This window comes from Aptenodytes patagonicus, chromosome 27, assembly GCF_965638725.1.
Source record: "Aptenodytes patagonicus chromosome 27, bAptPat1.pri.cur, whole genome shotgun sequence".
In the NCBI taxonomy this organism is placed as follows: domain Eukaryota; kingdom Metazoa; phylum Chordata; class Aves; order Sphenisciformes; family Spheniscidae; genus Aptenodytes; species Aptenodytes patagonicus.
In genome coordinates, this window is record NC_134975.1 from 702,052 (window position 1) to 729,080 (window position 27,029).

Here is a 27,029-nt window from a genome sequence, read left to right on the forward strand (position 1 = left end):
AACCCCCCCCCCCAAGGACCCGAGTACTTTCCAACCGCTCGTACGACTTCTGCACTGAATGGCTGCAACGACCCCCCCCCCCCTCGATTCACGCCCTTCCGTCGGGGAACCACCGCCTCTTTCCAAGGCCGTCTGCGAAATAAAAACAACACCCCCCCCCCCCCCAAAAAAAAAAAAACCACGGTCTTATTTATTTATTCTCTTCCCCTAAGACCTATTTTTTAGGTCGGGTGGAGGTGGGAATGGAACTGGCGGGTACGATGGCCCTTCCCTGCAAAAAAAAAAGGGATCTGGGTATCGCGAATCCCCTCCCGCCCCCATCCCTCCCCCCCCGTGTGTCGCCAGCGGGAGCGCTCCTGTAATACGACAGGGAAAGGGGGGGGGGGGGAAAGAAAAACCAACCGAAACAAAAACAAAACAAAAACAAAAAGGTGCTATTCTTGTAAAACAAGTCTGTATTTTTTAACATCAGTTGATATATAAAAAAAAAAAAACCACAACAAAAAAAAAAAAAAGACCTTTTGGTGGAAAGTACACGTCGATCTGGGCTTTGTTTTTGTCGCTCTCCGGAGGCGGTTGCTGCGGTCCGACTCCTTTCTCCCCAGCTCTCGGCCACGGTGAAGGAAGGTTTTGGGTCAAACCTGCCAAGTTTTCTGGGTTGAGGCTACCTGACGCTAAGGGGGGGAAAAAAAAAAACCACCACCCCAAAAGCAAAGAAACCCCCCAAAAAGCCAAAAACAAAAAAAAAAAAGGAGGGGAAAACCCATTTTAAGTGAAAAAATCTGGAAAGGCCGGGAGCCGCGTTGGGTTCTGCGAGGGGGATCTCTTGTCCCATCGCCCCCCCCTTGACCAGAACCGGGGCGAGTCGAGGCAAGCGCTGGGGTCACCAGCGAAAGGAAACCAGGACAGCCGGCGGGGAGGGGGGACGCCGAGACCGACCCTCACCCAAACGGGGTACGGCCACGGCCCGGGGAGGGGGGACACACACACACACGACCCTCTAACCCTCCTCCCCGGCCCCGCCACGGAATTCGTCCCATTTTGTGCACGTAAAGATCTAATTTCAGGATGCCTTCGGCGATGCCGAGGGCGGCGGAGCTCGCAGCCGCCGCGTGCGTACACCGACGTCTTGCAAAGCGGCTGCACCTTTAGGGTTGCGTACGAAGTCACACACGTAAATTCTTCTCTTAAACAGGCTAGTTAGAGGAAAAGCCTCAGCAGTCGCATTTTTTTTAATTATTATTATTATTATTATTTTTTACTATCTTCAAGAAAAGCAGCCCACCGACCCCACAAGCTTTACGTGCGGGACGGAAGAGGCAGCTGGGGAGTTTACGAGTTCCATGACAGCGCTTTTGTTAACACCTCAGCTTTCTGCGTCCGTTAATGGCACGGGCACCGCGGGTTTTCATTAAGAGAAATTACGACTTTAAAGGATTTGGAGGGGGGGGGGGGGAAACAAAACAAAACAAAAAACCCTTTTAAAAATGCTACTTTGGGGCCCTCATCTCAATTTTAAGCGCTCACAGCTGGCAACGCAGCTGCAACCGCTCCTGCTAAAGCACCTGAGGCAGCCTCCGCAGGGCTGGGATCTTGGAAAAAAAAAAAAACCAAACCCCAACAAACCCAACAAAACCCCACCAAAACATTGGCAGAAGAAATTCATTAAAAAGAATTGGAGGATTAGGAAGGATTTGCAAAATAAAACGCCCTTTAAAAGGCCAAGCGCTTTGCCACATGACCCGGAGGGCAGCCCTAATTATTAGGGCTCTGGCTCGCCGCTGCCGGCTCTCACGCAGCTAAATCGGGGCAAAGCCGTTCTCCTGTTCAGCCAAGCAGCAGGTTTAGGGTTCCCGCTGCAGGTTCTCCCCCCCCCCCCCCCAAAAAAAATCACCCAGATAAAAGCAAGCCCCCCCGCCCTGGCCCTGCAGCGGGCTGCTTTTAAGACCTGGCCCTGAGGAGCGGGAGAGAGCATGGGTCGTCTCGGGGGCTGCGGCCAAAGAGAACGAGGCGGGTGGGAAGAGGCAACGTCGGGGAGCAGGAGAAACCAAATCAGGCAGGGCTGAGCAGCGCCAGGCTGCCGGCGAGGGAGGAAGCTCAGGAAACGAGACGGATAAAGAGCAAAGTTTGCGATTTCCTCATCTTCCCTAAAAAAAAAAAGTTCAACTCATCGGAAATCGGTGGGTTTACGGAAGTCGCGGGAGAAGCTCGTGACCGAGATCACCGGGGACCGCGCAGCGTGACAGTCACCGAAGTTGGGGCGGCGACTCCGGAGCCAGCCGTCCCGGGGTGGGATGGGAGGCGCTTCGCCGCTCCCTGGTCGAGCGTCTTGGTCCCCGTTCCCCCCCCCCCCCCCAAAAAAAAGAAGTCATCAGCAAAGAGAATAGGTACTTCTGGGCAAAAAGGTGACGCGACGCCAGTCGCAACGCGGAGCGCCAACTCTAGGACAGAGTTTGGTTTCTACAGGAGAAAGCCAGAGCTTTTCTTCAAAGAGAGGACACCGCGCAGCGACGTACAACTCGGCTTTAATGAGTAGAATTCAGTTCTAGAAACCCCGCGAGGTGGAAACGCCGCTTCTTAAGAGAAAAGAAAAAAAAAAAAGCAAGGCGTGTTTTGATGTCACACTCGCACAAAATAAAGCATCCTTCACTGAAAAGCGCCGTGATCCGCTTCCCTCGCAGCCTTTACCTGTGCTTTGTTTCCACGCACACACACGCACGCACGCGCTCGCACAACCTCGCATCCAACAGGCGGAGAGGAAAGGAGGGCAGCTGTAGCGATCCACCTTCCAGAAAAACCTACAAAGGGCGGGAGCGGCATGAAATCCTCCGAGCTGCAAACGGCGCAAGCCCGCGGCGAGAGCTTTCACATTTCATTGCTTTAAGGACGCAAGTTGATGCCGTCCGTCGGCAACGGCCGGCTCCCGGGAGGCAAGCCTTCGAAACCGCCAAACTCCCACCAGAATCAGTTTAAATCCGCACTCGTTTGCGGCAGGCACGAGCACGAAGCAACACCGAGCTACGAGTTTCCCCTGGTTTCGAACCCCCGAGACCCCCGCGGCTGCCAAACGCGGGGAGAGGAAGGTTCAGAGCCGTGCGCGGAGGAGGAGGAGGAAGGTCTAATTCACACAAACCCTTCGCACCTCCCCAGCAGCACCGCGCTTACCGAGGCCGCCTTCGTTAAGACCGCGGCGTTTTGGTATCGGGTTTGCTGTAGGTGGCCTCAGCTGCCAGCAAACAAGATCCGCACGACGGAGAAAGCGTCTTTCAAAGGCTTCAAGTCCTTTGCCTCCTTCTAGTGCAAGTTACAGAGGTGGAAGCCTCATCTGTGCGTTCCTTACGAGAACAACCCCTTTTTATCAAGCTCTGCTTTGAAACGAGCCAGTGACATGCTGCCACTGAACAGAAGTGGAATAAATTAGTCGCACAGAACCGATTCGTTTACCCTGAAAGGACCCGACACAGTGCTAAGCTTCAAAACAGCTGCAAAAGTCAACTCGAAGCCTTCGGGATCTTCAGACCCCAAAGCGTGAAGCTCGAGAGTCCAGTTTCCCCTACCAAAAACCTAGTTCCTCAGAACCGAAAAGGGAGGCAGGCCCAGCAGGACCCTGACTTTGGGAAGGGACCCGCGTTGCTTGCAACCCCAAGCGGGTTTCCGCGGACAGGCCGGCAGCGCGGCCCAGCTGCACGTGGAAAAGCGCGAAAGGGACCCGGAGCTTTCCGACGTCTCCCGCCGAAGTCCCTCGCCATCCCTCCGCTTCCATTTGAAAATTCCCGGTCCCTTCTAGAAATCCGTCTGCACAGCCATCCACCCACGGCAAGCGTCGGCCGCGTCCTCAGGGCTCGCTCTCGGCTTTGGCCGCGCCTCGCGCCAAGGGGGATGGCGGAGGCAGCGGGTCCTGGGCAGCCGTGGAGTTGGTACTGCAGTCCACGTAGTGGTACGTTTCCAAAGCGCTCTGCGTCACGTGGCCGATGTACAAGAGCTTCACCGATGTCCTGGGAGGAGCAAGGGGGGGGGGGGGAAGAGCAGTTTAGCGGGGACAGGACCTGCGACAGCAACCCCTCTACCAAACTAAAAAGAACCCGGCGGGTTTCCCCACTCATCACGTAACTCCTCTTCCCCCCCCCCCCCCCACCCTCGAAAGCTGCAGATCCTCTCAGATTTTCGCTCAAGATTGCTCGCTGCAGCGGGCAGGGCCAGGCAGAGCTGGCGAGCGCAGGCTCTGGAGCACGCCGCCCCTCACGCGAAAGCTCAGCGTGGAGCAAGCTGGTGTCTTCTCCTCTCCGTCTTACATTTCACCCAACTGTGTCAACCGGCCTGGATTAAAAGCTGACACAGTGAAGCAGGCTGGGGTGCTTGCCAAGCGGGCTTTTCTTCGGTTACCCTAGATCTGCTGTGGCAGCAATTCCCTTTTGAGTCAGGAGCCGAGCAGAGAACCACCTACCTCATGAAGATCACTATGTTATGTACCTTCACCTTGGGAAACGTGCAAAAGAAACTGGAAGAGACCAAAACAAAGAAGTAGGTCAGCACGGGCTAAGCAGGGTTGCAGAGACACTGGCGTTTCTCAGTATCTGACGATATTTTCCCTCTGGTGCTAACTCGACTCGAAACACGTTCCAAAAGCCACGTCACGACATCCCGACAAAGTGGCCTTTCAAGTCATTTCTAGCAAACAGTCACTTTCCAGGAAGTTAGCAGAAAACAAGTCATTTCCAGAGCAAATTCTAATTAAAGCAGCTTAAACCTGCCCTCTTCCCCAGCTGCATACAGAGAGTAGTAAATCCTTACTACACATAGGAGAAAGGTCCACCCAGCTCCGCCTTCACGGTGAAATTCACCTGTAAAAGATAAAAGAAAGATACGTTCACGTGCAGCCCGAGTACTCGCTTAAATCCACCCCTTTCGGAGCCCTTCCTACGTGCTGTTGCCTTTCAGCTGGCGCGCGTAAAGCACGGGCTACTCTAGCCACGAGACTCTTTTGCCAAGCAAAGCTTTAAGGTATAGAGAGACCACCATGGGGTTAACTCGCAGCAGCGCACAGGTTTCATACTTGATTTGGCGATGCCGATCTCGTAAGCGCAACGAAAGACAAAATACCAGTTTGTCACTCAGCGGCTGGATGCTGGAGACGTTGGTGATCTGCTGGGTTCCCACCACAGTGTTCATGTACTGCACCTGACTGGTCAGGCTGGTCACCGTCACCGAGTAGAAGTTGGAGTTCCTGATGCGTAAGGTGGCCTGGATGGAGAAAGAGTGTGTGGGGAGGGGAGACGTGAGTAGCAGTGACCTTCCTGGCAGCTCAGCCCAGAATTTATTCCCTCAGGAACACAGACGCGCGGAAACTTTACCGTGATGGCAAGAACGACAACGGAGTTCTTCTTGTCGAACCAAACCTGAACCACTTTAATACCGTCGTCATCCACCAGGACGGAGTGTGGGAACAGGAAGAAAACCACCAGCCCCGATATCAGCAGGCAGAGCAGCACCGACAGCAGGACATACAGCTTCCTGGAAGAGGCAGGGAAGGGGTCACCTCCTTTGCCCTAACGCAGCATCTGCGGCTGCAAGAGACTTCGTATCTGAAACCCAACCTAGCCAGCAAACGACACGCACTCGTTCTTCCCTGGAAGAGACACAGAAGTGCTGCTCCAACCTTTTCGATATCTGAAATTGCTCAAAACCGCCACCCTTCAAACAGCTTATTTTTTGGTAATGATTAACCAAAGAATCATTTTTGCCCCCACAGCGTTTTCACAATCTAGTACTTTTGCCGCTGGTAAAGGCAGTTTCTTTCTAAAAGCTTCAGTAAAGGGCGCGGGGATGAAGCGTGTGAGTAGGATCATTGTTTCCGCGTTCACCCCACAGCGGGATTTCACAGGAAGCATTTAAAATTACACTTTAAATTGTAGTTGTTGGCATACTTGGACGAAAACAAACCACTAGATGAAGGAGAGGCTGCAGACAGGGTGAAGCATTTAGTTGCAGCAGTAAACGACAAGAGAGCCCCGTTTGCTCTTTGCAAAGGTGTAACGACTCTCTTACTACACGCTTACGTTCTCTGTGGACGAAGCCGTTGGTCACTGTAGGGTATCAGAGCCACCAACTCGTTTACCTGCTCTGGAAAGCAAAAGGAACACGTTAACCGATTCCACACACGTGCGAGGTCGCCCACGTAAATAAGCAACGTTTTCTTTCCGCGTTTAAGCCCGCGAGGAGCGGTCACCTGTGGGAATGCAGCCAGTGCCTTGGCAAGTGGGACAGGTGACGCTGTCCTGACCTGTGAATTCAACATACGGGAACTTGGCAATGTCTTCCACACGGTCTCGGCTATCGAGCAAGTCGTCGTCGTCATCCTCAGCCTTCTTCCTCTGCCCGGAGGCAGCGTTATTAACGGAGAGGGAGAGCACGGAACCCATTGCAGCTGCTGTAGAAAAGCCGCCTAACCTACGACAGAGGCAGCGAGAGCAGTCCTGGTCATTAAATGGGTTTTCAACCCGCTTCTGGCCAACGAGGAAACCCTACCCGGAGCTACAGGCACGCAGGGAACAACCTTCCCCCCCCGGAGAGCCATGCCCAGCACCCCTTAGAGAAACACCCCCGCACAGAGACACCCTCACGAAGGGGGCGGGGTGGGGGGGGGGGGGAAGGTCCAACACCCGCCACAGAGAGCCTCCCCCCACAGCACCCTACAAGAAGAGACACCCTGCTTAGGGACACCTCGGTGGAGGCTCATTTCCAGACAGCCCCTCTAAACACAGACACACACCCCCCCCAGACACCCCCCCCAACCCAACAACCTCCCCAGAGACAGACCTACACCCCTCAGGACCCCCCAGAAGAGAGACGTACCCCTCCCTCCACAGACAGACGTGCCTTCTTAGGCACCCCCCCACCCCAAAAAAGAGACACAACACCCCCCCCACTCCTCCCCCCAAGAAACACCCCACACATAGAGACCCACAGCCCCTCAGACCCCCCCCCCCCGAGAACAAATGCTCCCCTCAAACGACCCCACAGGGACCTGCCCCCCCCAAAACACCCCCTCAGGGACACGACACAACACCCCCCAACCAGGGGGCACCCCCAGAGACCGACAGACCCCCGCCCCTCAGACCCGCAGCCCCTCAGACCCCCCCCCCCCCCGAGAACGAATACTCCCCTCAAGCGACCCCACAGGGACCTGCCCCCCCCAAATACCCCCTCAGGGACACGACACGACACCCCCCAACCAGGGGGCACCCCCAGAGACCGACAGACCGACCGACCCCCGCCCCTCAGACCCGCAGCCTCTCAGACCCCCCCCCCCCGAGAACGAATACTCCCCTCAAGCGACCCCACAGGGACCTGCCCCCCCCAAATACCCCCTCAGGGACACGACACGACACCCCCCAACCAGGGGGCACCCCCAGAGACCGACCAGACCCCCGCCCCGCAGCCCCTCAGACCCGCCGCCCCTCAGACCCGCCGCCGCGGCCTCACCTCCGCCCGCGCAGCCGCCGTCTCTATGACAACGCCGCGAGGCGGCGGTGGGCGGAGCCCAGCCCTCGCCCCGCCCCTGCACCGCCTCCGCCGCCGGCGCAGGCGCACAGCGCGCAAGGGCGGGATGAAGAGGGCGGGTTTCCGCAGAGCCCGCCCCCTCGCTAACGCCCCGCCCAGTGCACGCTCCGGGGGGGGGGGGGGCGTTTCGTCACCGCGGGGCCGCCCCACCCGCGAAGTAAATGGGCGGAGCTTATGGGGCACCGCCCCACCGTGACGAACAGCCCCTCCCGGGCGTGTCGCTCCCTCAGTGCGCATGCGCCGGACCGCAGCGGGGGGGCCGTGCCCATGGCCCCACCCTTTTGGCGAGGCTGAAGGGCGTGTCCGGAACTGCGCATGCGCCGCAACTAAGCAGAGGGGGAGGATTCCCGCGGGAGGGCGGGGCGTGGTAAACGGGGAGGGCGGGCGGGCGTGTCCCCGTGCGCATGCGCACTACGGGTTTTTTGCCCCTCCCTTCCCGCGCATGCGGACGCACGGGGCTGGACGCCGGGGCAGAGTGCGCATGCGCGGGAGGGGTAAAGGGAGGGGGGGACCGGTGAGGGGTTGGCGGGGCCAGTATGGAGACACCCCACCCCCCCCCCCACACCCCCCATCCCCCCCCCCAGTATGAGGGCCCCCGTCCCAGTATGGAACCCAGACACACCAGTACGAGGGCACCCATCCAGTATGGAGCTTTCCCACACCAGCGTGAGGGCTCGCGTGTGCCTGTGCAAGCTCGTGCGAGGCTGTGTGTGCTTGTGCAAGGCTGTGTGTGCTCGTGCATGGCCGTGTGTGCTCGTGCAAGGCCGTATGTGCTTGTGCATGCACGTGCAAGCTCGCGCGAGGCCGTGTGCGCTTGTGCAAGCTCATGTGAGGCTGTGTGCGCTTGTGCAAGGCTGTGTGTGCTCGTGCATGGCCGTGTGCGCTCGTGCAAGGCCGTGTGTGCTCGTGCATGCACGTGCAAGCTCGCGCAAGGCCGTGTGTGCTTGTGCGAGGCCATGTGTGCTCATGCATGCACGTGCAAGCTCGCGCGAGGCCGTGTGCGCTCGTGCAAGTTCATGCGAGGCCGTGTGCGCATGTGCAAGGCTGTGTGTGCTCGTGCATGCACGCGCAAGCTCGCGCAAGGCCGTGTGTGCTCGTGCATGCACGTGCAAGCTCGTGTGAGGCCGTGTGTGCTTGTGCAAGGCCATGTGTGCTCGTGCATGCATGTGCAAGCTCGCGCGAGGCCATGTGTGCTTGTGCAAGCTCGCGCGAGGCTGTGCGTGCCGGTATGAGGCCGTGCAAGGCGGTGCGTGTTTGTGCATGCTCGTGCGAAGCTGTGCGCGCTTGCGCCAGGCCATGCCTATTGCGCACGCTCGCGCAAGGTCACGCGTGCTTGTGTGAGGCTGGGCAGGGCCGTACATGTTTGCGCACGCTCGCGTGAGCTCGTGTGAGGCCGTGCGAGGCCGCACGTGCCTTGTGCATGTTTCTATGACGCCGTGCGAGGCCGCGCGTGCTCGTGTGAGCTTGCGCAAAGCTGTGCGTGCTTGTGCAAAGCCCCGCGTGTTTGCGGGAGGCTGCGTGTGCTCGTGCAAAGCCACACGTGTTTGTGGGAGGCTGCGCGTGCTCGTGCAAGCTTGTGCAAAGCCGCGCGTGTTTGCAGGAGGCTGCGCATGCTCGTGCAAGCTTGTGCAAAGCTGCATGTGTTTGTGGGAGGCTGCGTGTGCTCGTGCAAGCTTGTGCAAAGCCGTGTGTTCGTGGGAGGCTGCGCATGCTCGTGCAAAGCCACACGTGTTTGCGGGAGGCTGCGCGTGCTCGTGCAAGCTTGTGCAAAGCCCCACGTGTTGTGGGAGGCTGCGCGTGCTCGTGCAAGCTTATGCAAAGCCGCGCGTGTTTGCGGGAGGCCGCGCATGCTCGTGCAAGCTTGTGCAAAGCTGCATGTGTTGTGGGAGGCTGCGTGTGCTCGTGCAAGCTTGTGCAAAGTCCGTGTGTTCGTGGGAGGCTGCGCGTGCTCGTGCAAAGCCCCGCGTGTTTGTGGGAGGCTGTGCGTGCTCGTGCAAGCTTGTGCAAAGCCGCACGTGTTTGCGGGAGGCTGCGCATGCTCTGGCAAGCTTGTGCAAAGCGGTGTGTTCGTGGGAGGCTGCGCGTGCTCGTGCAAGCGTGTGTGAGCTGGCGCAAGGCGGCCCGGCGATGCGAGCTGGTACGAGGCTGTGCGAGCCCGCGCCTCCTCGTGCGAAAAGGCGCGAGGCCGCGCGAGCCCGGCGCGCTCCGTCCTTCGCCGCGGCCTCACCAGCCGTCAGCTCATCCTCCCCCGGCGCCGCCCGGGGGTGTCAGTCCGGGGGATCCTCAGCACCCCGAGCCCGGGCTCTGCACCCCAGGGACGCCCCCGCCGCGGGGGAAAAAACTATGGGGGGGGGGGGGGGGGAAACAACCCCCAATTCCCCCCAATTCCGCCCCGAAACAGCCCCGCAGATCTCTGCCCTCGTGACGGCAGCGCCGGGCGCTTGATCTTTGCTCCGTCTCCTTTATTCTCCCCTCCCCAACTCTCCCGACGTTTTGATTTCTCCTTCTTCTTCCCCACCCCCCCCCCCCAGTTTTACGGCTCGAAGGCTCCGGCGCAGCAGCCGGTTCAGGCCAGCATCGCCCCCCCCCGGCCCCCCGCGCCCCGGCCCCGCCGCGACGCAGGGTCTCGGGGGCGGGTGGGGGGGGGGGATTTCTAATCATCTAAATTTGGGGGAAAAAGAAGTCCAAGCAGCTCTTTCCTCCCACCGCCCCCAGCCCCGACGGCTGCGGGACAGGAGCAAGCGAAAACGCCCCATTCGGGTCAACATTTATTTAACGAACACCCTCCCGCGCAAACGCTGGTGGGTCCTTGTGGGGGTTTGGTTGGTTGGTTGGGTTGGGTTTTTTTTTTTTGCCGCCGCGATAAACGTCAGAGCTGATTGGAAAACCGAATTCCTTCCCCTCGGAATCGCCCGAACCATCATCATAAAGTTCACGGCGAAATGAAATAGTGCCACCGGCCTCGCGTGCTCCGGCGGCAGACGCCTCCTGCCCGCCGCGGCCGTCGGAGCTGCTCCCCCCCTGCGTCGCCGATGGAAACTTTATGGATCATTTATTCTCCCCTTCCCAGGAGCAAAATGCCGGGGAGGGGGAGGCTTCCCGGCGCGCCTTCCCCCCCCCCCCCCCACTAATTCCCACCTCCTAATTGCGGGCTGTGCGTCTCCCGTCGCCCCCCCGAGACGGTTGTCGCAGCCCCCGGGGGAAGGTGCTGGGTGCAGGATTGACCCCACGCGGCCGGCCGGCCGGCCGCATGGCCGGCTGCTGCAAACGGCGCGTTGAGAGGGGATGGGGAGGGGGAAACCCCCACCGAACCCCTCAGGGACGGGCTGCGGGGCGAGCTCAACCCTATATTAGACAACAGAGAATCCCCAGCAAGGGGGGTGGGGGGGGTGGGGGGGGTGGGGGGGTGGGGTAAGAAGCTGCCCCCAAAGACAACGGTGCAAACCCCCTCAGCAGCCTCCCCTCAGCCCCTCTTGCCACGTTGTGTCCCGGGCTTAATCCCTTTTTTGCCCCGTTTTAAACCCATTCTCCCCCCCCCCGAAGCCGGCAGGGACGGGTGGAAAGGCGGGGGGGGGGGACACACACACACACGAGCCGCACCCCACCCCGCGCATCGCCACGCCGGTGGGATTTTGCAACCGCTTCCCAAGAAACCTTCGCTCACCTGGGGATGGAGCAAGCACGTGAGTCACCCCCCCCCCCCCCGGGAGAGCCGGCTCCGTCCCCGCACCCCGGGGGGGGGGGTGGGGGGGTGGGATGGGGCATCGCCGCTCCCCGGGGGGGAGCTGCTGCCGTGACAGACCCCCTTCGGTGAAGGCGGCGGCCGCCGAGCAGTTTCCAGCCCGGTTGCGTTTGTGCTTTATTTTCCCTCGTCCGTGTCGTCCGTCGGGGTTATCTGGGGAGGTGACGCCACTTGGCTTGTGCCCACGGCCGAGGAGGGCTTCGATTCCTCCCGCTCAACATCCCACCCCGGCCGTCGAACCATCATCATCCTCCCCCAGCCCCAGTGATCCCCAGCCGAAACCCGCCGAGCCGAGGGACCCCTTTTCCCAGCCTGGAAGAGCGTGAAGACGCCGGCTGACGGTCGCGGCTCTCGGTCGCCGTTCCCACCCCACGCGTCGTGCAAGAATTAAATCCTCCTGCGTCTCCGCGCATCCCCCGGCTCCCGCGCGGGAGGGATTTTGCATCCCGCGCGTGCGGCTTCTTGCCGGGCACCGTGCAAGTCACGGGGATGCGACGATGAGCGGGAGCGGGAAAGCAAGAGCTGTGCCAGGGTCCGGCCCCGGCTTCCCTCGTGCGAGGTGGATGGAGGGGGGGGGGAAAAGCAGCAGGAGAGGTGCTGGAAAAAATCAGTTCTAACCGCCACAGGTCACGATAGAGGGAGCGAATGAAACCTCTCGTCGGCTGCAAGCCTTCGCCGTAGCTCGGGGCACAAACCCGGCCGTGGCTGTGGGAGAAGGTGGGTTTGGCAAGAGAACGGTTTTTTTACGGGGTTGAGGAGCGTGTCGCACCAGTCCAGGCGAGGCGAGGTCAGCGGGGCATCCGCCGCGCGAAGGCTTGGGACGTATTTTAACATTTAAACGGCTGCGATGGTGGAAATCGGCGGCGGCGGGACGGGTACGTGCAGCCTTGCCCATGCAAAGTCACCCCAGCCCCAGCCCCAGCCCGCTCCCCGCCCTCCCGAAAAAGTTCTGCGCCACTGAATTGTCTTTAATGAACCCCCATCTCTTCCCAGACGTTGTTTTATCTCGGTAGCCTCGTTAAATCCATTTGAAAAAGGTTAGCGAAACGCTTTCCCCACGCAAATTAGAGCTGTTGAACTCGGTGATTGCAGCTGAGGGGCGGTGATTGCCGTCTGCCTCGCTCGTGTGCGTTGGGGGCTCATTTTCTCCGGGGATTTTGGGTTTAGGGGACGCTTAATCAACCCTGGGAGCATCACGCAGGGGCTTTCTCCAAGCATTTCTTGCTCTTTTATTCAGCGTTGCTGATGGCCACACCCCGGATGGGTTTTTGAGGATGGAAAGGGAAAAACTGCCAAACATCGCGAGTTTTTCAGACTCGGGGTGTAACGTGCCCAGGCGATGGAGCAGCTTTGGGTTGGGGCTGCGACACCGGCTGAACCGGCTCGGCCCAAACCCCCGCACTCCGAGTTTGACTCACGTCACCGGTAATGGGCTTTTGGGTGGTCAAGGTCGGTACTTGTGACCTGGCTGGTTGCATCGTCCCGAATACCGCCGGGTCCCGCAGGAGCAGCCGAACCCGGGTGTCCTGCGGGCCCTCGGCCCCCAGACCTGCGAGGGCTTCGCAACAGGCTCGGTTCATGCTTGGGACGTGAAGCCCTGGGCTCTGCGGCACGCCGAGGGCGGCTGCGGGGCCGACCGGAGCAGCCTGGAGGCTGCAAACAGCCACGACTCTGCCGAGAATCTGCCCACCCTCGGTCGTACGTGTCTCCAGCGCTTGGAGCCGTGCCGAGGCCCTCGCAGATGCTGCCGTCTCTAGTCCGGAGGCAGAGGGTGAATCAGCTCTCCCTCTGCCCTTAATCTGATCTGAGCATCAGAAAAATACGAGAACTCTCTCAAGCCTGTAATCAGACGGAGGTTTTGCAGTGTGCGGTGGCAGATCTCTTGGGTATTGTCCCGAAAATGGGACAGGAGGGAGACGAGTCCAGCAAATACTGCAGCTGCGTAAGCCAGACGGAGTTTGTTTGCCTGGTGATGAACGGGGCGAAGCGTTCAGAGGACGGTGGTGGCTCGTTACTTAGAAATCCGGAAGGGAAGCAGCCTTTGAACCACCGCCAGCTCCGGGGACGGAGCTCTGCAACCCCTGGACTTCCAGGAGACACCGGAGCGAAGGTGAAACGCGGTGGAGGCACTCGAACGCGCCGTGCTACAGGGAGACAGTTTGCCCGGGAGTGCTGGGGGGGGGCACTATTGTCCTGGTGGTGTTTGCCCTGTTCCCGGTAAGGGACTGACCACTGGCCAGGAGGAAATGGGTAAGCTGCCTGAGCCCACCGGGCTTTCTGTAGGGGTTATGCCCCCAAAAGTGCCAGGCAGCGGCACCCCAAAACCCCCCCAGCAGCATCCTTGAAGCCCCCGGCAGAGCAGAGGGCTCCCCACAAGCCGCGGGAGCGGGGCAGCACGGGGAGAGGCTGGGCGGAAGGCGGGGACCGGGCCGGGCAGGGGGGGTTGCGGCCCTTGGGGTCCTCAAGCCGGGCAGCCCCGGGGGAAGCCCCCCCGGAGGTGCAGGCAGCCACGTGCAATCTCCCGCCAGCCCTCGCCACGCCCCTAGCGGGCGGGGATTCGCCCAGCACGAACCTTATACGGTGCTGGTAGGGCGGTGCCGGCGCGGGCTCGCCCCCGCGGGGGCGGTGCCGAGGCGGTGCCGTGCTGGCATTGGCGGGGCCGAGGAGGGGCGCGTCTCGGAGGGGGCGTGGCGCCGGCGAGGGGCGTGGCGCGGAGCCGGCCGGTTCCCGTCAAAAGGCGGCTGCGGGGCAGTGGAAGGGGTGGCGGTGCCGGTGCCGGGAGCGCAGGTACCGGGGCCCGGGCTGGGGGCACCGGGGGCCCGCGGGGACGCTGTTTCACCGAGGAGGAAACCCTCGCTCGGTGCCCGCCGTGGGCTGGGTCTCGGGGGCGGCAGTGGCTCGGGTGGTCGCCGGGACGTGGGCGGGCGGGCGGGCGGCGGCGGCGGCGGCTGTTGCCGCGGGGAAGTCCTCGGTGCCCCCCACGGATTGGGGGACATGGGTGTGGGGACCCACCGGTACCCCCCGTGGCCGGAGGGGCGCGGATGTGGGTCACCCCCGGGTACCCTCTGGCTTCTCCCTGCCGGTTGGAGGGTCCTGTGGGGGGGGGGTGGGGGTGCACTGTGGTACCCCCGAGGTTTGGGGGTCCCGTGGGGGTATTGCACCTCCCCTGGTGCTCTGCGTGCTCCCTGGTTTAGGGTCCTACGTGGGCACGGGGCTCCTTGTGTTCCCCATCCCGGTTTGGGGATCTTATGGGTATTTTGGCCCCCCAATACTCTGTGGTCCCCCCTAGGTTGGGGGTCCCACGTGAGACCCCCTGATACCCAGTGTCTCCCCTCAGCTGGGGGTTGTCAGGGATGTTAAGGGCTTCCCCTGCCAAAACTGGGGCCCCTTAGGGTTGGGGGGCCAGGTCCCTGTCCCTCTCAGCCTCTCTGTGAGTTGTGGGGGGTGGCTTCTGGTTTGGGGGTATCAGGGTCCCCCCCCCAGTGCTGCCCAGTCTCTGGTCTGACCGCCCCTTGCTAGGCCCAGAAATAAGGGTTCAGCTTGGAGCTGGGGGGTGTCCTGGGGGTGAATGTGACTGTGTTGGGGGTGCTTTCCTTCCCCCCCCCCCCCCCAAGTCCTGGCTGACTTAACCCTTTCTGGGCTGGCTGGTGATTCTCCTTGGGGTCAGCATGAGGATGGGGAGAAGCTGGACCCAATCGTGTACCCCACGTTGGTGTCAACCCCCCTTTCACCTCCGTAGCCCTGAGCTTCACCCTCCATCCCCCATCATGGGAAGTCACCCCTGTCCCCTCTCCCCGTGCCCCGTCCCTGTGTGTCCCTCTCCGGGGCTCCCCGAACCCTTTCCAGGGGCCTCTGAAGCTGGTGAATTACCTGGGTGCTGTTGGGGAGCTTAAGTGGTGTTTCAGGGTTTCCAGCCTCTTTCTTATCGACAGGCTGGTTTCGGATTCAGATAAGTGCCTGATTAATGATCGGCTTTAAAATGCGTCATAAACTTAATCTCCCAATTAAGTATTTTTTTTTTTTGAAGCGGGAGGGAGAGATTTCAAGTGCCAGGCTGAGCCCCCAGCATGGCAGTATTACACTCGTTTGTAATTCCCCAGTGACTTTTTGTCCGTCTCTGAGCGATCCCGTTGGCCGTGTCGGATGTGACTACCGGGATCTTTCAGCTGCGAGTTCCCAGGGCAAAGAAAACAAAGGTACCGGGGATCTTCCAGCGGCTCCTACATGAGGAAGAAGGGGGGGGGGGGGGGGGGTTTCTTTTTCCCTAGACCAAGCAGGGCACCCCTGGGCTGGGACCGAGCACCCAAAGGGACCCGGGTGGCTGGCATAGGGCAGGTAGAAGCGCCTGTTCTCTGGGGTGAGCTTCTCCTTCCTCTTCCCCCCCCCCCCCCCTTTATTTGAGCCTGGGGCTGGAGCCTTCAGCATTAAAAATTTCTTTAGAAACTGGTTTTCACGAGAAGCCAGCCCTGGCTTTGCAGCGTTTTGTGGCGTGTTCTCCCTCCCACACGAGCTGGGCAGTGACTCATCTTCCTCCGAGGACTTGGTTAAAGGAGCACCAGCTATCTCGGGGCAAGATGCGTCTCCTCTCGAAGGGAGGCGGACATCTGCTCGGCGTCCCGCTTCGGTCTGTGGACCCTGTCGGTGCTTCCTCCGCCTCTGCCGGGGAGCAAGAGCGAGCTGAGCTGCCTTGGGTTAGTGCTCCGAGCGCCTCTGCGACGGTAGGGAGGAATACTGAACCTGTCTGCTTTGGGGAAGGAAGTTAAGGCTGTGATTACTCATTTGACTAAAACCCCTTCTGCCTTCTCCAAAGGCAGCCGTTAAAACTGAGTCAGGTTGGTGCTTGTCGGCTGTGCCGCGGCTTTCGGATGGGCCTCGTGAAAGCGTGCTGAACTGGGAGGTTGGGCCAAAAAAAAAAAAAAAAAAATAATGTGCCTGGCCGAGGCTGGGTGGCTCTGGGAGCCCACGTGTTGGCACCGCGTGGCTTGGACAGCTGTCCCTCCGGCATCGCGTCCCCCGAGGAGCGAGGAAGAGGAGCGAGGAAGAGGAGGGAGGAAGGCCTGTCAGGTGCAGGAGGCGTTGGCAGATGTCTGCCCGAGATCACGCTTGTCTGCAAACAGATCAGGTGTAAGATCTCGCAACGGGAGTTTTTGAATAACAAAGGTACGAAGGCACAAAAATAGGTTTTTCATCAGGCAAGAATTTGCCTCGGGTCAGTTAGTTTTTTTTCATTAGATGTTTCCTGAATCCCAATGTACTTTAAGGCGAAATAACTGGATAATCTAGCCTCTTTTTCCATTTAATAGCTAACTGTGGAGAAGGGGCGCGCTCCCTCTGTGGCTAGAGGTGCACCCAGGAATAATTTTTAACCTGCTGTCGCTGAGTCCAAGCGAAGTCGGTCTGGCCCGAGGTTCCTGTGGCTTGCGAAGGGGAAACGCTGAAATGTCAGGTCACTGGGAGAGGAATAATCGGAGTTAAAGGTGGTTGTTGAGGGGGTCTGTCCCTCCCATGCGATGTCTGAGTGTGAAGCTGGGGGGGGGAAGAAGAAGCTGTCAGCCAGGCTGCGGCGCGTCTTCCTCTACTTGTGCGAGTCCATGGCAGCACGTCGGCTACGAGAGGAAGGGGACACGCATCTGGGGTGCAGGGTAAGGTCTGATTGCTCTGCTGTGAACCTCCTTGGTCCAACCGTGGCCCCAAACGAAGGCGATCGGCTGATGCTGTGGCCGGAGAAAGGACGTGCGCGGCCGCAGCGGGCACGCGGGGGGGGGGGGGGGGGGGGGGGGGGGGGCCTGTTTTGTGGGAGGGCAATCGGACACTGCTACAAGGGACTTTCCTAAAACCACGTCGCGTGGGAGGAATTAAATCCCACTTCTGTGGAAGGAAGGTGTCACGTATGGGGTGTCCTGTTTTGGAAGCGTCTTGCGGGCAGCGGGTTTTACGTGGTGCCCTTCTGTATTTGAATATGACGCAGGTGGCAAGCGAATAAATGCAGGTGGCATCTAAATAACGAGATCGCGTTGGTGGGGACGTGTCTAGGTGCCGGCCGGGGTCTCGTCCCATCCCGCAGGACTAAGCTCTCCTAGAGCTGGATGCTGCAGCCCTGGGTGGGGAGCTGTCTGCATACCGGTTCCTCCTCGCGGCCGGAGATGCCGGGAACTTGTGATCCGGGCGGCATCTGCCCCAGCTCCCGCAGAAGCCGTTCTGCTCGGTGCTGACTCTTTCCTAACCGTAGCTACGAGGGGGGTGGGTTCCCTCTTCGGGTAACCTCCTGGTTATGTCTCTTGGGTAAGAGGTGGCAGCGGAGCGATTCAGCGCTCCGCTCTGGGGCTTGCGTAACTCGTGTGAAACGGCTCACGCTCACCGTGCATCACCGAGGCAGAGAGATCTGGGGCGGGGGGGGGGACGGACGGGGATGATGACAGACGGACGGACGCTGCCACCGCCAAACAACCGCTGCGTTTTCAGGCGGCGGGTGAAAGTTGTTGCGACAGCTGGCTGCTCGTCTCGCAGCCCACGGAGGGCAGGCGCGGAGCATCTGGTTTCTCTTGACGGCTTTCTTCCCCCCCCCCCCGCCTCGCGTGAGAGCGTATTTCAGGAGACCCAGAGGCGAGGGCTGCCGCGTTGCAGTTTCCCCGTCGCCCTCTTTGCCCACTCCAGTGTGGTGGCAAACACGGGGTGCCCGGCCCTGCACGGGGGCACCCCCCCCCCCCGCTATCCGGCAACCCCCTGTGGGGTGGGGATGAGAGGCAGTGGGGTTACTTTAGAGCAGTTTTGCGAAGGTGGGGATTTAAAAACATAACCCCAAAATGAGAGAAATGCAAGTGGAACCGCTTGTTAAAATAAATACATCGACCTACAACTTACCGCTGAGTGTTAATACAGCGGTTGCGGAAAGCATCCCTCTGATTTGGGCTGTCCGTGTTAAATTTGGTCGCTGAAGTTGTACCTGCTGTGGAGGAGGACAACTGAAGAACCGGGTAAAAATGGAGTTGGACTAGCTGATTGCTGATTGCTGCTTCTGGTTGAACTATTCTAGTCTAAAAAATGAAAAGTACCTTTTTTTTTTTTGAACAAGACCTGCGTGCCGGTGTTCGGCTGACAGCCGGCGAGGACAGCTTGTGCCCCTAGGGTTGGGAGAGGGGAAGACGGTTAAACCGGGGCATGAGGAACATAAATGACAAGGGGAGCAAAAGTCCGGGGAGATAAGGAAGGTCAGAGACTCTCAAAGGCTTTAAAAACGGAGCTTCTCAGGCAGTGACCTGCGGAGGCAGATGCGATGGCTGGGGAGTGGGTTTCTTCTCACAGCCGAGAGGCCTCGGTGTGACTTCAGCTGAAGGACCGATGTGGCAGGGTAGTCACCGGTGCCACTCCTGCCTGCTTCCACCTTCATTTTGTTTGCCGAATCAGCTGCAACCCAAGTACGATTTTCTTATCTGTGGTGTTTAACGGCAGTATCAGTGTAAACCTCACATGTGTAAGTGACTTTTGGCTGCTAATAAATGGAAACGGGGTGTAAAAGTGATGAAAAACAATACCTGGAACCCTTTATCTGTATATCTAAAAGTAGTTTCCTCATTGCCAGGAATACATGCTGTCTGCCCAAGGCGTCGGGACCTGCTGACGTGACTTCTGAGTTCTGATCTTCCCGGTCAGTGGGACACTGGTGAGTGACTCTCCCGGCTCAAACAAAAGTCCTGCGCGTGTTCACAATTCCCAGAAGCTTTTGGTGGAAGCCCTGGTGTGCCGGGTGAGGTGAGTTAGGTTGAAAAGGGCGTTCTTAACGCAATGCCTTCCTACTCTCTCTCTCTCTTGAAAAGTCTGTGCCTTTTCCTAGGGGTTTGCACACCAGAAACCTGCGTTCTCCTTTGCTACGGACCTTTCTGTCCCCACTGCTGCAAGCTGGATGCCCGGCTCCCATAGGTGCCATTTCAATTTCTCAATGCCAGGCTGCAACGCCCAACACCTTCCGCTTTATCAGTGCTCCCTCTCCTCCACCTTGCTTGGGCAAGAAGCCTCCCACGATCGGCTAGCGCGATGGGTGAGGTGATTGCTGGGGCTGGGGGGGGGGAACCTGACGGTTCCCTTGCCCACCGGGCAGGCTGGCGTCCCCGTGCCATCTGTCACCCGCTGCCAGGCGAGGGACGTGGCTTTGGGAGCTGCGTGTGTCGCATCAGGTCTGCAAAGGCTTCGCTTCTCTCCCCCGCCGCAGGGACGTGGGTAGTGCTGACATGGGGGGGTTCCTTTATAAATAAGAACTCGTAGCTCCATAAATACCCCTGTTTAACAGAATGCAGAGAAGATACAAGCGTGGTCTATATTTAGACTTGCTTAGTTTTGTGGAACATGCGGCGTCCTTGATCAGACCTGCGAGCGTTAGCTCACCTCTGTGTCCCCGGAGGGATGGCGAGTACCGGCTGCCACGTGGAGAGCTTGAACACGGCGCCCTGGGAGAGGCGGGCTGAGACACGCTTTGTCTTTCATCGATCCTCGTCCTCCCAAGGCCCTTGTGTCCTGCCTAAGAGGGCACTTTTTTTTTTAGCTTGGTGGTGTATTCACCGGGTAAAGGGATTTTTATTTCCATAGCCCGGCTTACGCCGAATGTGGAGATGGTGCTGCCTAGTTCCTAATCCTGAACTTAAATCTCTAATTTTGGGGGCCCTCCCCTAAGGGGGAGAGCCCTTCTCAACCCAGTAGCCCTGGCACGTTGCTTTCCTCTAGCCTTTCGCCCTGGGATCGGGGTGCAGGAAGTTTTTTTTTTTTACCTGTCTGTGCCTGATAACTGGAGTTTCAAGTTGTGCTCTCGCTGGCACGCTCGAAAGAGAGGCGATTGTTTTCCGAGCGTCTCTGCTTCGTGCTCAGACGTTCGAGTAATCCTGTGGTCTGGTCAGTGTTGGACAGAGGAGGAGAAACCTGTTTTTTCTGTGCTCTGGCTGCTGCCCTGGGTGGCCTCCCACACTCTTTTCCTTGTTGACACCGCACGTTATTGGGAGAGGACGCAAAACCTGGTGTGGTTGGGCTGCCTGATGCTCTTGAAATAGAAACTATCACTCACCGTAGCCGGGTAGGAGACTCTGTACCAGAACCGTTGCACATCCACGGGGCTACTGCCCTGCAAGAAACCCTTCCTTCTGTTTATTTTGCTTGTCATGGGCGACAGAATTTCAAACTAGTGAAGTATGTTGGGACAATACGTCTGTGACCGTGGTTGCGTGATCTTTGTTAAAAAAAAACCAACAACTTAGCCGGGGAAAAGGATGAGGTGGCATCTGAGGCAACGCGCCGGCAGCACTGGGTGCCTAAACCCATGGGTAATGTGTCGACCGACTCATAGGAGGGGTGATGCCGAACTTTCGGCAGGCCGGGGACAGTGCTTAGTGGGCTCCTCCGCTCGCAGACGCTGCGGTCACAAGCACAGGAAAATGGAATTTCTGGTTCTTTTTTTTTTTTTTTTTTCTGCAGCCCAAACGTACCTGGCCAGAGCGCTTTCTGCTCCAGGGCAAGCTGAACTGAAAATGGCTGACGTGGGGGGGGGGGGGGAAATGGGATTGCTACAGCTCAGCTCTGGGAAGGAGAAAAGCAGAATTACCCGCAGATTTCTTAGTAGAGGGGAACAATTTTAACGCTGCTCACCCACTCACTTCCTTAAGTAGCAGTGAAATTGCTGGAGAAGGAACTGCCTGTCGAGGGCAGGGCATGAGACTGCCTTGGCATCACGTGCCGTGGCTGTGCTTAGCTCTGAATTTACCTGTTGGCTTGTCCAGACAGGCAAGAGAAGCGGAGACGTAGGAGCCGGCTCCTTCTAGTCATGTTCCCCGGGCACCCGCTGCAGGTAAATAGCCGGCCTGGGCCGGGAGAGCAGCGATAGGCTCTAATTCTGACCCAAACTTCACTTTGAGGGGGGAAAAATAGCAATTAATGCGAAGGTTTAACGGTCACTGGGTTTGTTTTATCTTTCATCTCCTTGGTGAGAGATGAAATGGGGACGTCCTCTTTTTGTCAGACTTCTGTTTTGCTTCTTGCTCTTTTTTTTCCCCCCCCCTTCTGACTTGGTGCTCTTGTCTCTCTTAACCTGTAGCTGCTTCATTTCTAACTGTCCTTTAATCAGCTGAATGGAGATCTGCTGAGAAATCACTGCTCTGCCTGTGGCTCTTAAGGAAACTGAGGTTCGGGAATGCTTGGGCTGGAGAGAGGTGCGGGGGCACGGGCTGGACGTCGGCATGGGTGGAAGGTGGGGAGGAAGAAAGCAAAGACTAAATATAAGTAACGAACAAGGAGACATCGCGATGACAAGCTGAGCTTCTGGAGCTTGCGGGCAAGGCAGAGATCCTTTCTGAGGAGATGGTGAGAGGTAGTCTGGTCCCGGGGACGTTCGCTTGTAGCTCTTACCCTCTTGTATCTGCACGCATGCAAATATTCCTGGCTGTGGAATGGCTTCAGAGATGATGTGACTCAGTGTTTTTTTTTTTTCTCTCCCATAAATTGGAAACGTCCCACTGATGCTCCAGCTCTGTCTCTTCAGTGCAAGCAGGTCCGGGGATACACTGATTTCTTTTTTTTTTTTTTGGGTCCCATCTTACCCAAAAGCTGGCAGCTCCCGCGGTCGTATTGTAACGTCCCCCTTGAACGCGGTGATGAGACTTTCAGTCCTGTTATGCTGTATGACGGTTGGACTCGATGATCTTAGAGGTCTTTTCCAACCTCAATGATTCTACGATTCTATGTTGGGAGCTAAATTTTTTTTCTTTCCTCAACAATAAGACTCCTGTAATGCCACTTACTGGCTGCTGTAATGCCAAATTCCTGGGAAACGCGCTCGGTGGTGAAGCTGGATCTCTTTTAAACCGGTGGGGAAGCCTGCTGTGGTTATCTACGTCTTGTAACAAGGGCTGGTCAAGGCTTGTGTTTCTATGGTGTTGACTTAGGGTGACTAATCCATCACAAAGCAGCTCTTCTGTCGCTTGCCCCTTCTCCGAATGCAGCATTCTCCATGTCAGTGTCTTTCCCCACCCTGATAAACGAAATGTCTTACAACTATTTAGGAAATAAGGTAGCCAGGGTAGAAATTCCGGAATCGGAGCAGCTCAACGAGCCTAGATAGATGCAAGGGGACTTAAAAGCTTTGTCCTCTTTCATGAGAGGGTTTTGCTCGCCACGAGGTAGACTTGTGAGCGTAGGTGGGTATTTTAGACCTCTTACAGCAAGCATCTAATGTAATCTGCTCCCAGCAGAGGTTGACCAAAGCTGCCAGGTCTCTGCTTCTGGGAATGACCTCAGATGTTGTCCTCTATCTCCTGGAATCTTAGCAAATTAGTTTATTATTTCCAAAGGCCGCTGGAGCAGATCGGCGGCCTCGGAAGGGCCCTATCTCTTCCACATACGTTATGACTTTGTGAATCCCAAGACCTTGAATTCCGGACTCTTCCTGCGGAGCTCCGGGTTGGTGCCTTGCAGTCTCGATACGAGTGCCACCGGAGTGGCTGGCCTGGCTTAACGCCCTTATTTCAAGCGAGGCTGGGGAATTGAAAAGAAGAGGAGGCTGAGGGGAGACCTCATCGCTCTCTACAACTGCCCAAAAGGAGGTTGTAGCGAGGGGGGGGTCGGTCTCTTCTCCCAAGTAACAAGAGATAGGACGAGGGGAAACGGCCTCAAGTTGCACCAGGGGAGGTTTAGATTGGATGTGAGGAAAAATGTCTTTACTGAAAGAGTGGTGAAACATTGGAACAGGCTGCCCAGGGAAGTGGTGGAGTCCCCATCCCTGGAGGTATTTAAAAGACGTGTAGATGAGGCGCTGAGGGACATGGTTTAGTGGGCATGGGGGTGTTGGGTTGACAGTTGGACTCGATGATCTTAGAGGTCTTTTCCAACCTCAGTGATTCTACGATTGCCCGCGTTACCTGGTTGCGTGGGTTTAGCTGTGGCATTGAAAGGGAGCTCGTGTGGCTCTCCCAGCCCTCCCACCCTCTCCTGGGCAGCCCGAAACCAGCCAGGAGCTGCTTCTGCTGAAGAGTGGATGTTCAGCTCCTGGCACTTGCTCCAAGTCAGGGGGACGGAGCTTCAAATTCTCTTCAGCCGAGCTTCAGTTCCTTGCCCAAATCGAGGGCACGTCTCCAGCAGATCATTATTTCTATGCCGACTTCAGTAGTATTCTGCAGCTTAATCAGCTGAAGTTTTTCCTCCATCTCTAGCAAAAAAACCCCCCAAATAACCCCAATACAGGCTTGATATGATAAACGAAATATTTTCAGTATTAAAGTTGCTGGAGTCCCTGGGGGGGTGTGTATTCTTGGTGCGATTTTTTTCTCTCTCTGGTGGAGAGTGATAGAGCAATTTGCATTCTTAGCAAGAACCTGTTTGCATATATTTCGAAATAAGGGAGAAGCTGTTAAGGAGCGTGGTATTTGCCACATGCAGGGACAGCTCCTTTCCCTTGGCCTTTCCTGAGTTTTTTTTTTTGGAATACGAGAGAAAGGCTTCCTCGGCTGCTTTTACCGTGGAATTAGTGATTGGGAAACGAAGGCAGAGACGAAGCACGCAAGCAGCTTGGAGGGAGAGGAGGGGACGATTGAAATCGAGGAAGGGTTTGGGTGACGCGAAGTGTCACGGGGAAGCATCTGTGGGGGGGGAGAAAGAAAAAACAACGCTGTTCTCAGTTTGTCTGAGCAGAATATTCCCTTTGACCTGTCCTTGCCGTGCCCTGCAATTAGCTGGGTGCAAATGTGGTGGCGTTACTCGGAGGCACAACGGTGCAGGCAGAGCAACGGTGATATCAGCGTGGAAATCATGTTGACTAAGCTAAAGGCAGAGTTTCCATTGGAAACACTGGCTTGGGGAAATAACTCTTCTAGATAAGAAGTGAAAATGTGGAAGAAGGAAATAGCTATTACGTGCTACTCCTCTCTGTAGTTAAAATTACCGGCCGAAGGGGTAGGAAAGGCAGAGACATCTGCTGCTGCTGATTTGTGAACGGGTTAGGGTTACAGCACCTTAATGCCAAACACCGCGCACCGCGGCTGGCGTAGATTTAATTTAGGAGCCTGTTCTGCAGTTGGGAATGCTTCGCGCTCAGCCAGCTCTGCCATCCTGCCAGATTGCCATCCAGGAGCCCAGGGCGAGCCAAGCGCCTGGCCTGGCGACGCTGCTTCTGCGTCCTCTGGCTGAGGACACGGACCCTGCACGTGGAGGTCGTCATCTTTAAATTTCAATTAAAAAAAAAAAACCCATAGCAGGCAAAAATAAGTGCCGGCAGCACCGGCTGTGGCGCTGCAGGGAGAGGGGCCGTGCCGGTAAACACGTATTTGTTCACCGTATCCGTCTGAAAAGCAAACAGAACTCTGCTGCTTATGGCTCAGCAGCAGCAGCCCTGCAGTGGCCTCGGCTCGTCACGAGGTGCCTTTGGTAGCTCCAGGCTTGATTTTTTTTTTTTTTTTTCTCTTTGCTTTTTTTGTTGTTGTTGTTGATAGCTTCCCACAGCTAGCTCTGTTCTGCAGCTCTTCAACAACTTAGGACAGTCAAACGGGATGTCCCGCAGTCGAGGATCAGGCTGAGCGTGACTTTTTCTCCGCTTCCCCAGCCTCTGCGGTGACAGCAAAAAAAAAAACAAACCAAACCACCTTAGTGGGACTAACTTTCTTCTGTACTTTGTCCTTCTTTTTCTCCTGAGCTAATGAATACTTAGGGCAGGGACGATGCCGGCTGAGAGCTGGCCTGCCTTAAGCGGCATCTCCCAGGGAAGCAAGCGGGGAGCTCCCGGCAGCCTCCTGTCGCCGCTCCGTAAGCAGACCTGCCGTAGCTTTGCAGGGACAGGAGCTCGGGGCGTCCGGCGAGGAGGCCGGTTGGATGCACCCGAGGCGTAGCCAGGAGCAGGCTCTTCCCCTGAATCCGTGCAAAGCGCCTTGCGGGCCGCTTCGGTGGGTCAGAGGGGAGGTTGGACAGGGCTGAATCCTTCCTGTGAACTGGCACCTGTGCACCTACTTTCCCGGTAACTTCAAAGCTGAATGATCCTCTTCCAGCATCCGCTTCAGCCCCTCGGTCACAAGAGGGAGGTGAAACCGGGTTTCCGTGCTGGTGCCAAACCAGCTGCAGCCCGATCAGCATGGCACGATTCAATCCGCCGTGGGAAGGAGCCCGCGGTAACCGCTTGGCGGACCTGCAAGCGTGAACGTGCCACGCGCGTTCGCCGTGTCTGCGGACCGGTTTCGACAAACGGGAGCGTTTTGGGGACAAAAGTGCACGGACCAAACCCCTTGGTTGACCATCTCCACCCCTGCGGTCGCTGCGGTGCCCTCGGGCGTAGCGATGCAGGTACTCCGGGAAAAGCTGTAACGCCTGAAACTCATCGCGTCGACTAGTCTGTCGCCCCGACCGCGTCTTTCCTGGGCTCTCCATCTCGGCAGAGCTGCTTGCTGGGATTGCAGCCCGGCGTAGGCTGCTCCTGGGAAGGTTTTAGGCTAACCCAGCTGTGCCGGAGAGCTGAAAAGCGCTTACGTCAAGCCTCACATCAGCTAAGCTGATGCGGCATTGTGTCTTCGGCTGCTGGGCTAGGTCTGGAAGAAGGTCCGCGTGCCCTTTCAGAGCATGCAGTGAAGAGGTGGGGATGGTAAGCTGAGAAAACCTGGTGTCTTGCGGGTTTTTCTAGCAGAATAAGAGTAAAATAGCCAGCAGTGTGCCCAGGCGGCCAAGGAGGCCAAGGGCATCCTGGCCTGTATCAGAAATAGTGTGGCCAGCAGGAGCAGGGCAGTGATCGTGCCCCTGTACTCGGCCCTGGTGAGGCCGCACCTCGAATACTGTGTTCAGTTTTGGGCCCCTCACTACAAGAAGGACGTCGAGGTGCTGGAGTGTGTCCAGAGAAGGGCAACGAGGCTGGTGAGGGGTCTGGAGAACAAGTCTGATGAGGAGCGGCTGAGGGAACTGGGGTTGTTCAGCCTGGAGAAGAGGAGGCTGAGGGGAGACCTCATCGCTCTCTACAACTACCTGAAAGGAGGTTGTAGCGAGGTGGGGGTCGGTCTCTTCTCCCAAGGAACAAGCGACAGGACGAGAGGAAACGGCCTCAAGTTGTGCCAGGGGAGGTTTAGATTGGACGTGAGGAAAAATGTCTTTACTGAAAGAGTGGTGAAACATTGGACCAGGCTGCCCAGGGAAGTGGTGGAGTCCCCATCCCTGGTAGTATTTAAAAGACGAGTAGATGAGGCGCTTAGGGACATGGTTTAGTGGGTGGTGGTGTTGGGTCGACGGTTGGACTCGATGATCTTAGAGCTCTTTTCCAACCTCAATGATTCTATGATTCTATGAAAATGGCTCTGTCCTGTTCCGGGGGCGGCGTAACTGGATTTGGCAGTAATCAGGGGACTCTGTTTTAGGTAGCGCAGACAGGCAGCTGCACCAGGACTTTAAATTCTGGTTGTAAATACAGCACTGTACTAGCACCTAAGCTATTACTGAGATGATCCAGTTTACCATCTTACAGCTGCCTCTTTCCTTAAACAAATCGCAAACACATGCAGCAGCTTCCGAGTGAAAGAAAACCAACACGACTTCCATGGTGCATATCCAATCTGTGTTGGTTGGGTGGGTTGTTTTGGTGGTTTGTTTGGGGGTTTTTTTGGGTTTGGGTTTTTTTTTCATTTTTGTCGCCTTACCCAAGCTTTCTGGCCCGCGCGGCGTGGGTTCGGCGACCGCTGTCACTTCTCGTTCGTGACTAACACCCTCCCGTGGCACCGCTCAGGAAATGAGG

The 27,029-nt window shown here is 57.6% G+C and overlaps 2 protein-coding genes across 11 annotated transcripts in view; one reads left to right on the forward strand and one right to left on the reverse strand.

Annotated features, from left to right (window-relative positions):
* Positions 1–3,105: 3,105 nt before the first annotated feature.
* On the reverse strand, positions 3,106–7,521 carry TMEM106C (transmembrane protein 106C). Of its 2 annotated transcripts, none has more exons than XM_076360429.1 (8): positions 7,483–7,521; positions 6,227–6,447; positions 6,057–6,120; positions 5,397–5,511; positions 5,101–5,241; positions 4,792–4,841; positions 4,445–4,498; positions 3,106–3,995 (listed from the first exon to the last, which is right to left on the reverse strand). In XM_076360429.1, the coding sequence occupies exons 2-8, from the start codon at positions 6,417–6,419 to the stop codon at positions 3,836–3,838; spliced, it is 777 nt and encodes a 258-aa protein (XP_076216544.1). In that variant the 5' UTR covers positions 6,420–6,447; positions 7,483–7,521; the 3' UTR covers positions 3,106–3,835. The 2 variants fall into 2 exon arrangements, with proteins under 2 accessions (XP_076216544.1, XP_076216543.1); XM_076360428.1 differs by having other exon boundaries at positions 5,352–5,511.
* Positions 7,522–14,046: 6,525 nt separating this feature from the next.
* Positions 14,047–27,029, forward strand: part of VDR (vitamin D receptor) — a 44,414-nt gene continuing 31,431 nt past the window's right edge. For 2 of the 9 annotated variants that reach the window (XM_076360401.1, XM_076360409.1), the window contains exons 1-3: positions 14,048–14,089; positions 15,403–15,498; positions 18,882–18,962. The gene's annotated coding sequence lies outside the window, so the exon portion shown is untranslated. Of the gene's footprint in view, positions 14,090–15,402; positions 15,499–15,951; positions 16,021–16,748; positions 16,780–16,882; positions 16,945–18,881; positions 18,963–21,070; positions 21,129–27,029 lie in introns of those variants that run through there. The other 7 variants (XM_076360410.1, XM_076360408.1, XM_076360405.1 and 4 more) reach the window with 7 other exon arrangements.